General features: G+C 32.2%; 1 protein-coding gene across 1 annotated transcript; it reads right to left on the bottom strand.

The window, feature by feature from the left end:
* Nucleotides 1–5253: 5253 nt before the first annotated feature.
* On the bottom strand, nt 5254–8262 carry LOC148304172 (arylphorin subunit alpha-like). Its single transcript, XM_088268603.1, has 7 exons — nt 8152–8262; nt 7801–7934; nt 6861–7685; nt 6613–6770; nt 6257–6504; nt 5932–6144; nt 5254–5849 (listed from the first exon to the last, which is right to left on the bottom strand). The coding sequence occupies exons 1-7, from the start codon at nt 8234–8236 to the stop codon at nt 5404–5406; spliced, it is 2109 nt and encodes a 702-aa protein (XP_088124729.1). The 5' UTR covers nt 8237–8262; the 3' UTR covers nt 5254–5403.
* Nucleotides 8263–13153: the final 4891 nt, after the last annotated feature.

Below are 13153 nucleotides of genomic sequence, written 5' to 3'. Positions count from 1 at the left end.
ACCAGAGCGGTGACCAGTAGACAGTATACATACGTTACCTCTATGACCTTTAGAATCTGTAGATTACTAAAAGATTCTTCGTTGAAAATAAATTAAAATTAATATTGATAAAACAAAGCGTTTATACTATCTCTTTTATTACCACGCAATTAATTATATTTTTTTGCAGCTCGTCATATCAATAAAAATTAGTCGTAAGAAAGATTAGAATTGTTTTTTTCATTTTTTTCGCCATGACAATACTATCATCTGTAGTTAATATAATTAAAGATATGCGGTTTATCTGTTGTGTTCTGTAAAAAATACTTTTAAAAATGATTGTGACCTAAAAATATTCCATATTTTCGGAGTCTAGTTTTATGACCCAACAACTAATTTTGATTATTAATTATATATTCATTCAATTATTATGTATAAACAGAGCCTTATAATATCTATGTAATTATTATGTCGTGTATATTTCTGGTCACGGCATACAAAATATTGTTGTTGTGTTCTCATTATGCTAAGTTTTAGTGTCGGGTTGTGGTCGTCCTCAGAGTTTCTGGGTTCGAACCCACTGTACCACAATTTTACACCTATGTATTTTAGTAATAAGCCGCTTAGGCTCACAGAAAAAGTAGGAAATTGAAGTATTTTTGTTAATAATAAAAACTCAAATATTTTTCTTTTAATAATAAAAAAATAAGGTCATGATTTTAGTTTTATTAAAAATAAATTAAGTAAATCCGTATGTTATGCAATCCCGCAAACTTAGTTCCTAGAAATCGCGATTTTTCGTTTAGTTTCAAGGTAGGTACATGAAATACGTGTTTATACGTTTAAAAAACGTAAGAATCTAAAAATGTATACCTATGAGGATTGGGTAAGTATTAAAAAATAAATTATGCACATGGTTATGTACATATATTTTTTTTTTACTCGTTTAAAAGTTAATAAACGCATGACGTTGGTAGACCTCATACAATTAACGTAAGTATCCGAGTATTACAACTCTAATATCTAGAATCACCAAAATGAAATGAGAATTCATTTGACACTATCTGTACCCGGCAACTCAGTCTCGTTGAATGGAAAAGAAAATTTCACAATGCTTATGAAGCAATGAAAATATTTAAACAAATTGAGACAGCAATTTTTATTTGTTTTATACTTTCTAATCCTCTCATTGTTTTAGTTTTCTACTTTCATTTTTTAATTTATGATATATTTGTAAGTTGTACTGTATTCTTGTATTAAGACTTTACTTGAATATTATTTAGAAACCCGATGACAAACTACTTGATTCGCGGTTTATCATGATTTAAAAGTTATATTTGTGATTTTTATGCTTGTCTCCCTCCATAGTGTAATGGTCAGCACGCTCGGCTACCGTTCTGGAGGTACCGTGTTCGATTCCCAGGGGAGGAATGGGTCAAATAAATAAAAATGTTTTTTTCACTCTTATATTTATTCAATTTTAATTTTTTTTTTTAATTTAAAAAATAATTAATATTTGTGTTTTTATTATTTACACAAATATTTCAATTTGATACGATTTCTGTGAGCCTTAGCGGCTCATTATTAGAAATAGGTATCAAATTGTGATAGAGTGGGTTCGAACCAAGAAACTCTGATTTAAGAGTCACTAACAAAGAGTCGAGACACTAACCACAGGACCACAATCCGACAATATTACCCTGGTGGTACCTGAAGCGGAGGGCTGATCACCTTTCCTTCATGTGTTAACGATCAACATAACATTGCGTTTATATGATGCAGTGCCCTATGCACCATTGAGTTCAGATAAGAATTGTTATTACGTTTAAAAAAATTAAAAAGCTATTAATAATTGCCTCTGGATTAGGCGCCTGCGTACTGTATTTAATTTATACCTGTATAATTTTATCATTCATAATGTATTAATTATTGAAGAAGAGTTGTAGAATTGAAATTGAATATTATAAGAGTGTGTAATACGCAAAAAAAAATAAAATCCGTACAACCAAACAATGAATGATTACATGTTGATAACCTTTCATCCCTGAGATAATTATAATTTTGAATATAATTCTTACTAAGGTTACCATGTAGGTATTATGTGTATATGTACAATAATTATTCGTTATTATTCAGTTTAATCAGTTGAAAGATAAGCATTTTTTTATTATTTTAAACGTATTTAATTAACTAACTATTACGCAGAGTAGTAGTGGTAGTAGGCAGAGAGAATCGAACGCCACACCACTCTGTCGTTGCGAACATTCTTCGCCTCTACATTCACGCATCTCCTCATACATACCCGACGATTATTACGACTCCTGACCCGGCCGCTTTCAAGTATTTGACATACCTGATTGAGCCAGGTTTTCCTCGGTCTTCCTCTGCTTCTTTTTCCAACTACATTCGACTCATAAATTTGTTTAACCGTTCTTTCCTCACTCATACGTTCCACATGTCCAAACCATCTCAACACACCATTCTTAATTTTATCAATAATACTTATCTCAGCTTTGCATTCTTTCCTTATTTCATCATTCGAACATCTGTCAAACATCGTCTTGCCACACATTCGTCTGAGGGATCGCATTTCGACTGCATTCAGTCTCCATTCATCCTTCTTTTGGCAAGTCCATGCTTCGCTTCCATACATAAGAGTTGGAACGAGAACTCCGTTTTTAATTATTATGTATTATTTATTTTGTTAAACTCCGTTTTTTAATTATTATGTATTATTTATTTTGTTAAACTCCGTTTTTTAATTATTATGTATTATTTATTTTGTTAAACTCCGTTTTTTAATTATTATGTATAATTTATTTTGTTAAACTCCGTTTTTTAATTATTATGTATTATTTATTTTGTTAAACTCCGTTTTTTTAATTATTATGTATTATTTATTTTGTTAAAATCCGTTTTTTAATTATTATGTATTATTTATTTTGTTAAACTCCGTTTTTTAATTATTATGTATTATTTATTTTGTTAAACTCTATTATTTAATTATTATGTATTATTTATTTTGAACGCATATAATTGATCATATTTTTTACAGGAATTCGACAAATTATTGCCTAATTGAGGACAAATGCAGCTTGTAAATATCTGATATTATATGAACAAGTGTATGCTGGATAGACTTTATGATGTTGCTGAGAAACCTTCATTGTATGAGCTTGTACCATACAGGGGATTTTTCTTGGCGTAATCAAGTAAATACCGATATCATACATGCTTATTTCACGAAATAAACTATTTCACAAATTCGATAAAACAAGGTTTTTTTAAAATAAAAAGACGTTATATATTTTTATTTGGTGGTAAAGTTAATTTTCATTCATATTAAAATACCACATTTTTCATCGTTATTTTTTTCTTTCGAAATAATTTCCCATTTCCACTGTTTCTTCAGAATATTTGATATTCATAATAATGACGCATTAAATTTAGTTTCGAGAATATGTTTAATATTTCGGTTACTTATAATCATTAATATATTTATTAAATGTGTATATTTTCAATACTAACACACACACACACACACGCTCGCACGCACGCTCGCACGCACGCAAGCACGCACGCGCGCACGCACGCTCCCCTGATATTTCCCCTTCATAGCCTTAGGTCGTAATCATCCTGAGGAATGTGATATTACCGGGTCATTAGTTTTCTCCTTGATGCTTGAGCATATTGATACTATAATGTTATAACAGACAAACAACTCACGACGTGACGAAAATAATACATTTTCAAAAGATTCCTTTTAAAATAGATTTTCGTAATTACAATTTAACAAATTTACTATAATTTAGTCAAATTTGTAACATTTTAAAATTTGTAACATTTTTCGGTACAAAAGAAATTTCATACTTTATTTTATTCGTAACCGTTGGAGCGCCTTTATTCTGCAAACGGATGAACATCAGTTTATATGAAGAAAAAAAATACTTGTCAAAAATTAAGTAATTTTTTTTTGTTTAAATTACCAGGTGACTCTGAAATCTAGCTACGGCTTATGCAACACCACTTATCATAATCCTACCCAGGGTTCAATTTTTTAAGTTTTATAGCCTATGCGTATTCGTGAGTGGATTTCATGTAATTCATAAGTGAAAAAAAGTGGCAAAAACACTCGCTACGTATAATGGTAAAAATTCACTTTAGGTTTATCTAAGCTTCTCACGACTTTACCGATTTAACGATTTGAATTTTAATTACATTTTTATTCTATACTAATAAAAAATAAAATATAAACAAAAATATAAACATTTATTTTTTTATCAATTTTCATTCATTCTTCATAGTTTTTTTTCTTTGTGATATGTCATCGTACATTTTTAATTCTTTGCACTTTGAACAATTTTGCGAATATTATTATTTCTAATATGGTATTCTTATTCCATTTTTTTTTATTCGTTTTATAATTTTATCAATAAAATATATTGGGATTAGATTATTCAGTTTATAAATATGACAGGTTTATAAAATGGTAACTTTTTATTTCAATTCTATCTTCTCAGTGGCCTTTTTATTTCTGAAAATAATAAAATTGAATAAAATAAAATAAAATAATATTAAATAACAAGATCGAAATCTTGTTGTTTTTATGTATTACATTGTTATTGTCCTATTTGGCTTCATAATCAGTATTGCCTTTTTTTAGCTAAATACCATACTGTAACGTAATAGTTATGAGGAAAAATAAACTTTTTTTATTTTAAATAAATTCGGTAGTAATCTTTGATGTCAATCTCACTATTCTATTTTTTTTAGTTTAGTGTCAACGTTAGTTTTGATTTTAAAATGACGTAGATAAAATTCATCAATTATCCAAATTGCAGCTACAAAAATCATTCACAAATACATACTGTTGATTTCATAAGAGACGGGTGACTTATTAAATAAATAATCAAATAAAAAAATGCCCTAATTTATTTTTAAATTTGTAGTTACATCGCTAATTAGTGAGGATAATAGGGAAGTAGTTTGCTTGGGTGTATTCCGATATGAACAATCGATTATGTATCTTTTTCATCATACACATAATTTCAATAATAATAATGTGTATCGTCACTGAGATTTTTCGTACTAAGGACAAATTTTACAATATTTATAAAAAAAATATGAAAGAGTTTTTTTTATGACATGCAATTAAATTCAACATGTCCGAATCATGTATTTCAGAATTATCTACTTTCATTATCAATTTATGAAGAACTGTATTATATTTATATACTTATACCTAATATTTTTTTAATAAATAAAAATCAGAAATAAGATGTTAAGTGATTTATTTTATATCACATAAATTAAGGTACACGGTCATTTAGACCGGTAATACATTATCGCATTCATATTTCGGTTTCAAAATGTACATCTAGATCAATTGTCATACATAAATTAAATGGTAAATAACGAGTCTCTTCAATCTTGCGCAGCCATATTGATGTCGCTCTCCTTCTTGTGGAAGATGACAACATCCTCGAAGTGCATGTTGCTGGTGTAGAAGTACGAGTCATCGATGGGGCGGTCGAACGGATAGCCGAAAGCGAGTCCGTCGAGGGCGCGGGCGCCGGTGCCCACTCCGCTGGACACCACGTGGTCGTAGCCGGTGCCTTGCTTCACAGCCGGAGCGTGGAAGGGAACCACCATGACGAACAGCTGGAAGGGCATGCCTCCCTTCCTACCGCGAGGAATGGCCAGCCTGCTGGGGAAGCCGTTGTGGGCCTCGGACATGTCCAGAGGGAACTGCGACGAGCCGGAGAGGGCGGCGTTCACCTCCTTGTAGATCTGCCTGGATGGGGTCCAGTCCTTGATGTTCCACATGAAGTCGTTGGAATTGCGTTCAACCATGTTCTTGCCAGATTTCACTGTGGAAAGCGAAAACAATTGTGAACAAAACCCAATTTCCTTCAACATCCAAAGTATTACATAATAACGTTAGATACTCACATTCATATACAAACTGGTCTAGTTCGACGAAGTTATGCCTGTTGGTGTCCAGAGACATGGGGTGACCCTGGCCATCATACTTGGGTCCGAGGAACAGCTTGAAGACAACCTGGGAAGCTTTCTCGGCAACGAGGTTGACAGTCACGGTGAATGGCTTGTGGTTCAATCTGTGCTGACGAGCCATGATCAGGTGGTTGTCTTCCATCTTGCTGGCTGTTGAAATATTTGGGAAACAGTCAATAAATAAATTTGTCAAATTATAAACATACTTGTTGGTCTTAGATGCATATATGTATTTTTTATAAAGGAATATTTATGATCGTACCTTCCTCCTTGGTCTGGTATACAGCGTTGGTGATATCAGCATCGAAGTGATCGAAGTAGGTAACCATCTTTTCAACTTCTACGTTCTCGATCTTTACACCGGGGAAGGTGAGCTCTTCCTTGGAATAAGGCTCATACAGTTTCTTGAACTGTACGAAGTATCCAACGTAACGCTTGAACAGCTGGTAGAACATGGGATCGCGGAGGGCGGTCTGGTACTGCTCGAGGGCAGATGGGGCAACCTGGTGCCTGGAAAGAAATATCTGAATAAATTTGAAGTTCGTCGTGCGGAATGCTGTTTTTAAAATAATATTATTTTATACTATTACGAATTACTAGATTGAAAATTAAAAGTACCAGTTAAGAGGCTTCACGGAGTTTCCGAGAAGCATCTTGGCGATGAAAAGTGGGTATCTGTAGTATCTCATATTGTCGATCTCATTATTGGATTCAATTATGCTGGCAAGGTGTTCAATATCTTCGATGTTCCTCAGGCTGATGGTTGTTCCATCTTTCTGTAATTTTAAAAATAATTTTATTGTCTCTAAAGGGTTTAATATTAAAGTGTACTACAACACTAAAATAAGTTGAAAACACAAATATACCTTAAGAAGGAATCCGGCGTCGATACTTTGACGGATGCGTGATTCAAAGTCTTCAACTTCGATGAGGTGCGGCAAGAAGGATTCTTGTTTCAGATCGAAGGAGTTAGGCCTGCTCGGGAAGGACATTCCATTTTGGTACCTCATGGATGGATAGTATCCGGTTTTCACTGGCCAGTTCCATGAGAAGTCGGGGATCTCTCCCAATCCGTTGGACAACCTTTCCAAGTAGTAACGGGCCAAGAGTTGTTGATGGACGTAATAGAAAAGCTCTCCGCGCTTGTCTTTCTTCAATCCAAATTCTTCGCCGTCCATCCAGAAGGGGTAGTCTAAGTGGTAGTAATAGTAGAAACTGTTCAGGCCGATATCCTCGGTGAAGTAGGACAGTTTCTGTTCCTCGTTGTAGTTCACGTACCAGCCGGAGTAGTTGCTGTTAATGATAATAGCGTCTCCTTCTCCGGATTGTACGTAGGGAGAGATGTGCTCGGAGTGTTCCTGCATCTTGACTTGGTAAGCCTGGTGCATCACTTCCTCGTTGAAGAAGTAGTATGGGTGGATTTCATACGGAGGAGGAAGGATGAATCCCTGTGTGTCGGGACGATGCAAGACAGCCACGCTCAGGACGTACACGAACATCTGCTCGTTCACGTGCTCGCGAGCCCAGCAGGCGGTGTTGTAGAAGGTTTCGTAATCCTTGGCGTAGAACAACACCTTGAATAATGCCTCGGCTTCGTGCATATGTGCGTGATACATGGGAGAGAAAATCCTACCTTGAGGCAAATAGTGGTTCTTGTACTTCTGGACAATATGCTTTACTTCTTGAGATTCCTGAACACGAATAAAAAATACACTTAATTACATAGTGCAACATTCAATATTCCTTATTGGTGCTTTTTTAAAATAATTATAATAAAATATAGATTCGGCGCATTCGAAAACTTACGGCATATTTGTCGAGATTAGCCTCAATGCTGTAGGCTTTGCCAGCGGAGACTTGGTCCTGGTGGATGTTTGGTTGGTGAACATGGTACAAGAGTTGGAAGATGTTCTTTTGCCTCATCAAGAATTCTTTGTCGGCTATAAATGAACATCAAAATGCACATTATTGAAAACGAAATTGAAATCTGAGCGTAAAAATAACAAGTGTTATCTATTTTTTTTCATATTTAATCGAATGTCCATTTTTTTTTATTATTTACAAATAAGTAGTGTTTTAGCTGTTAAATAGATTAAAAAGGGGTTGTTCTTTATTGATTTTTTTATGAAGAAGTAAAGAATATTTTGAAGAACTCACCAGTTTTGCTTTCATAGTGCTTTTGGACAAGCCCGGCCGAAGCCAAAGCCACGCCGAAGAACAGGAACACTAATAGACCCCTCATTGCTCTTGGAAGGCGATGAGTGCAGTAACTAACAGCGGGTCTGCACCACCTTATATACTCGCGCTCGCCAGATTGCCGCTAATCTCAGCTGATTGACCACGATGACCGGTGACCGCTGTTGTCTCTCCTGATAACACCTCTATCGTGTCCTGCTGTTACCGAGCGGTGCACCCCACTTGACCTCACGCATTTTCGCTTGAATTCATTTTAAAATTCTGAATTCGCAACGCATTTTAAAACGGAAAAATATAAGATAAGGAATAAAATAATAATATTTAAATATAAATTAAAAGTCTTAAACCAAAACTAGCTATCAAAGAGAAAAAAAAACAAAAAAGTGATTTGCATTTTATTTTACAATTATTTGTGGATCAAGCTGTTAGTTGATTGATTTTTAAATTTAATAATACCAGGGGTCTACATATGTATATACATATATATGTAGTAAATTATACCTTTCAGATCACTATAACGTATTTTATTAAATTATATGTTTTACATAAATAATTTTATAATTAAAATGTAACTTTGTTTTAAAATCACTATAAACTATTACATAGTGATTTTAAAACAAAATTACATTTTAATTATAAAATGGAAAATCACAATGCTTCAAATATAAATTACATAACTATTTTTAAAGTTCTCATTTAAGTAGACCCAACACAGACGCGACGCTTGTATACGGACTGTTAAAAATTTACGACACCCCCTCATCTTAAATCTATATGGATATACAATACAATGCCTGGGTATGTGTTTATTAGATCAACCGATTAAGAATACCTTTATTTATTTATTCAACTGTTCTAGTAACTCGTTAAAAATCTAACAATATTTAAAAAATATAAAACTTTTTTAGAAACAACTAACCACTCTAAAGGTAGGCTTGCCAGATTACTGAAATGTTCAACCGGGACACCGGAATGCCCCCAGCGCACAGTACAGTGAAATAAATGAAAAAGTAATTATCCTAAATAATCTTTCACAATTAATTATTTTTCGACTTTTTGTCATCCATAATCAAAATTAATTTTTACCGGAACGTGAAGTAAACCGGCCGGTACACCGGGATTTTGTTTAAAAACTGGAACTGTGCCGGTCAAACCGGGACGTCTGGCAAGCCTATCTAAAGATTATCTTCTTCTGCCCTTTCCTTGACTCAGATGGGAATCGAATCCAGGACCTACTAACCACAGAGATAAACAATAGACTAATATATTTTCTGACAAATTGCACCAATCGCAATAATTGTATACATGTGTGTGGGTTATTTTAAAATATTTCTTTTGCATGCTCTTGAAGAAGTAATGACGTCATCATTTGTTCGTATTCGCACCATTTAAATTGAAGACAGTAATTATCCTTTGTATCTCCATTATTTTAATACAGATTTAAAAAAAGAATCGTACCGATTACGTTGTGATTTAATAAACCGATTTACTTTGTAATCACAATAAAACTGAAAATAGCCCATAATAAAATACCACTTAAAATACATATCGCCCACTCCTTTCAACAACATCATATATCAAAAAACTTGATTTTTCAGGAGATCGTTTTTAAAGTTCAAAAATATAATAAAATGTATTAAAAATGGATATCAAGCCACTTATTGAACTTTTTACTGTGCAACTGATCTTTTTAGGTATAACCTGAATGTTTTTTCTCCATTTGAATAATATTTACTACCTATATTTAAAAAAAAACAATAACTTTTATTCAAAATGCAAAAGCAACACTTTTTGCCCTGTAACGGGTAAATATTAAGTTGAAAATATGCCGCTTTTGCTGGGATTTTGTACATTTTCTGACATTTCCAACACACACACTACTGAAAATTGACGATTTTTGATACATGACGTCGTTGAAAGGAGTGAGCGATATGTCAACTATTAATTCCTTCATTTAGTCGCACCGATTTAACTTAATTTGGAATTGCAATTTATATATTTTAAAAGCATATTTAAAAAAATAAGTTCTTATTTGTTTGAGGCAGATGAAAATAAGTAAGACTTTTTTTTTAAACACTCGTCAGAGGCTTTGAAATCAGTACACGCAAATAAAAGCTTTTCATTAATTACTATTCATACCGCCAATCACCAAAAATAAAAAAATAAATCATCCATTTCACAATAATGATTACGTACCTACCTAAGTGTTCATTTTCAAAGTTTTCAGTCTTTATTTCGAAAAAAAAAATTTCATTATTTTTGAGATGATTATTTAGCATAAGAATTTGAATATGAATAATAACAGGTTTTCTCCTAAAAAACTAAAAGATAGCACTATTTCCAATTCCTTCATTCATATTAATTAGGTGCCCCTTTAAATTCCAAACTGGCGTACATATTGATTCTTCTTCTAGTATTTTGTACCAGAAATATTATTCCAAATATTTTTTTATATTTTCAGTTACTTCATTTAAATCACTGATATTTTTTTCCTTCATAATTATAAGTTTACGTCGTATAATAGGGTAGAGATTTGGACTGCGCTACAGAAACATCTCTATACAACTTTTTTGCTGGTCAGCTAGTTTCAAGTATGTATTTGTCTTGCTGAAATTTTCAAATCACTGATTTGAAAATTTCAGCAAGACAAATACGTTTCTAAAAACGTTTCTTCAATATTTACTTATTTATTTAATATTTATTAATATTTATTAAAAATGTTTATTGATATTTATTATTTAAAATTTATTATTTGATATTTTATATTTATTTATTAAATATTTTTTGATATTTATTTATTTGTTTTTGTAAAAGCATCTGATAGTGGGGACTGACCGGACCATTTCGTCGTAACGTAACGTCGTAACATCGCTCGCGGCCTGCATCAGCGAGCATCCAAAACTATGGATGGAGCGCTCGGCTCGGTGTACTGACTGCCTGAATGCTCGCATCGTAACATGTTACGTTACGACGAAATGGCTCCGGTCAGTACCTACCATAAGGTTCATTCATATGGTACATACCATATATTATATATTAAATAAATGTTCACGTCCGCCTCCGTAGTGTAATGGTCAGCACGCTCGAGTACTCTACTGGTGGTCCCGGATTCGATTCCCAGGGGAGGGTTAAATAAATTAAGTGATTTTTCACTTTAATATTAATTCCATATTACCCTGGACTCGTACCCGAAGCGGAAGGCTGATCACCTTTCCTTCATGTGTTAACGATCAAGTTAACACTGCATTTATATGATGCAGTGTCCTACGCACTATCGGGTGCGGATGAGGGTTTGAAGAAGAAATGTCCACGTATACATACTAGTAGATATAACCTCGTTCAATGCAATTTTATTGGGGGTTTTGTTTTCAGAATTAATCCTGTGCAAATGTTGGTTAATATCGGTGTATTTACTGTACAAGTATTGTATATATTTACATTCATATAATATAATAATAATAAGTTTTATGAATTTGGGTTTGACAGATTGAACCATGCTCCTCTCAATCAAAGACAACGATGCAATCACTTAACAACAACATGGTTATTTTTATTGATTACCTCAATTTTCATTTTACATATCTCTGTAAAAATAATATATCATTAAAACTGATATCTTTGAGTATTTTATTTTAATTTTATCTCCCAGTTTTAACCGGCCGGGTCAAGTAAAGTCTGCCTCAAAATTATTTAGAAATATTTTTTGACATTGAGAAATTAATTTCTCCGAATGTTTTTATGTGCACTAAAAAGATATAGGTGTCATAGATATACATATTAATATTTTTTTAATCATTTGGATACATATCACCATTGATTTATGTAAATGACAAAATTTAATTTATATCATTCTCCTCCAAAAATATCATAGGTACTTGAAAATAACTGAAAATCCATTTTTGATTTAGGTTTTATTTGGTAATTACCAGTTTAGTGGTATTTCACCAAGTAAAACTGAAATAAAAAGTAGATATTACGACAAAGTGACTGCCGAGTAAAATTATTACTGTATAACAAGACTGAGCTACAGAAACTCATTGGGGTACAGATAGTTAAATGATAAAAATACTCACTTTTCGGTTGATACTCTGACATTTTGAAAATAAAATAAGACGTTGAAATTTGTTTGACCCGTGAAAGCTAAAATACCACAAGTGCATAGGTTTTTCATCAAAGTAATTAATTAAATTGTTTATTTGTTTGATAATGATCGTACAAATTGCATATCCCGCTTTTTAACTGAGAATCAAATTTATTGTCATTTTAATAGAAAAATGACAAAAAGTATTTTCCACAAATTATTACCAGCTTATTGATGTTACCGTTATCTTTCAAATAAAATTTCATATTGTTTTGTTTATAAAGTATTTTGTTTTATATATTTATAAACTAACAGTAAACTTATACTTTGTAATAAGAAATTATTGTTTTCTCTGATTAAAATAAGTTGATGTGGAATATACTTAAACTTATTTTTGGCTTTTAATTACTATTTTTCTTATGAACTGCGAAACTAGTATTGTGCATTCGGTTCAACCCGTTGCAAAATGAATTCGGAAAGATATGTTTTTTATCGGTCTGTAAATTTATTACGTATTTTCACATATCATCATTATCTATCTTTCTTTCCAATTGAGAATTTGTAATTGGACTGCAACAATCTGTTAATAGTCTGTCAATATTACTTTTAAAAAAAAGAAATGCGTTAAGAAAGTAAAGTGCTTGCTTAATGTACATCTTTGATTATATAAGCATATTATTTGCCATAAAATACATCAGTTGTTTTTTAACTGGTGTTGATAAGCGTAATCTTACGAAAAAATATTTTTCCATATAACAACAGACATTAATTATAAGTATGGACGTATAAACAGATAGATATAAAAACATTTGGTATATTTTTAGTAAATTATCTGCTAAAATTTATGAAATAAAAAAATAACAGCACACCCAATCTGGAAAC

Source organism: Brachycentrus maculatus, unplaced genomic scaffold (genome assembly GCF_059751285.1).
Source record: "Brachycentrus maculatus isolate JH-2025_06_01 unplaced genomic scaffold, ASM5975128v1 h1tg000326l, whole genome shotgun sequence".
Lineage (NCBI taxonomy): Eukaryota > Metazoa > Arthropoda > Insecta > Trichoptera > Brachycentridae > Brachycentrus > Brachycentrus maculatus.
Note: the sequence above shows the minus strand (reverse complement) of the source record. Positions and strands in the feature narration are given on the sequence as shown.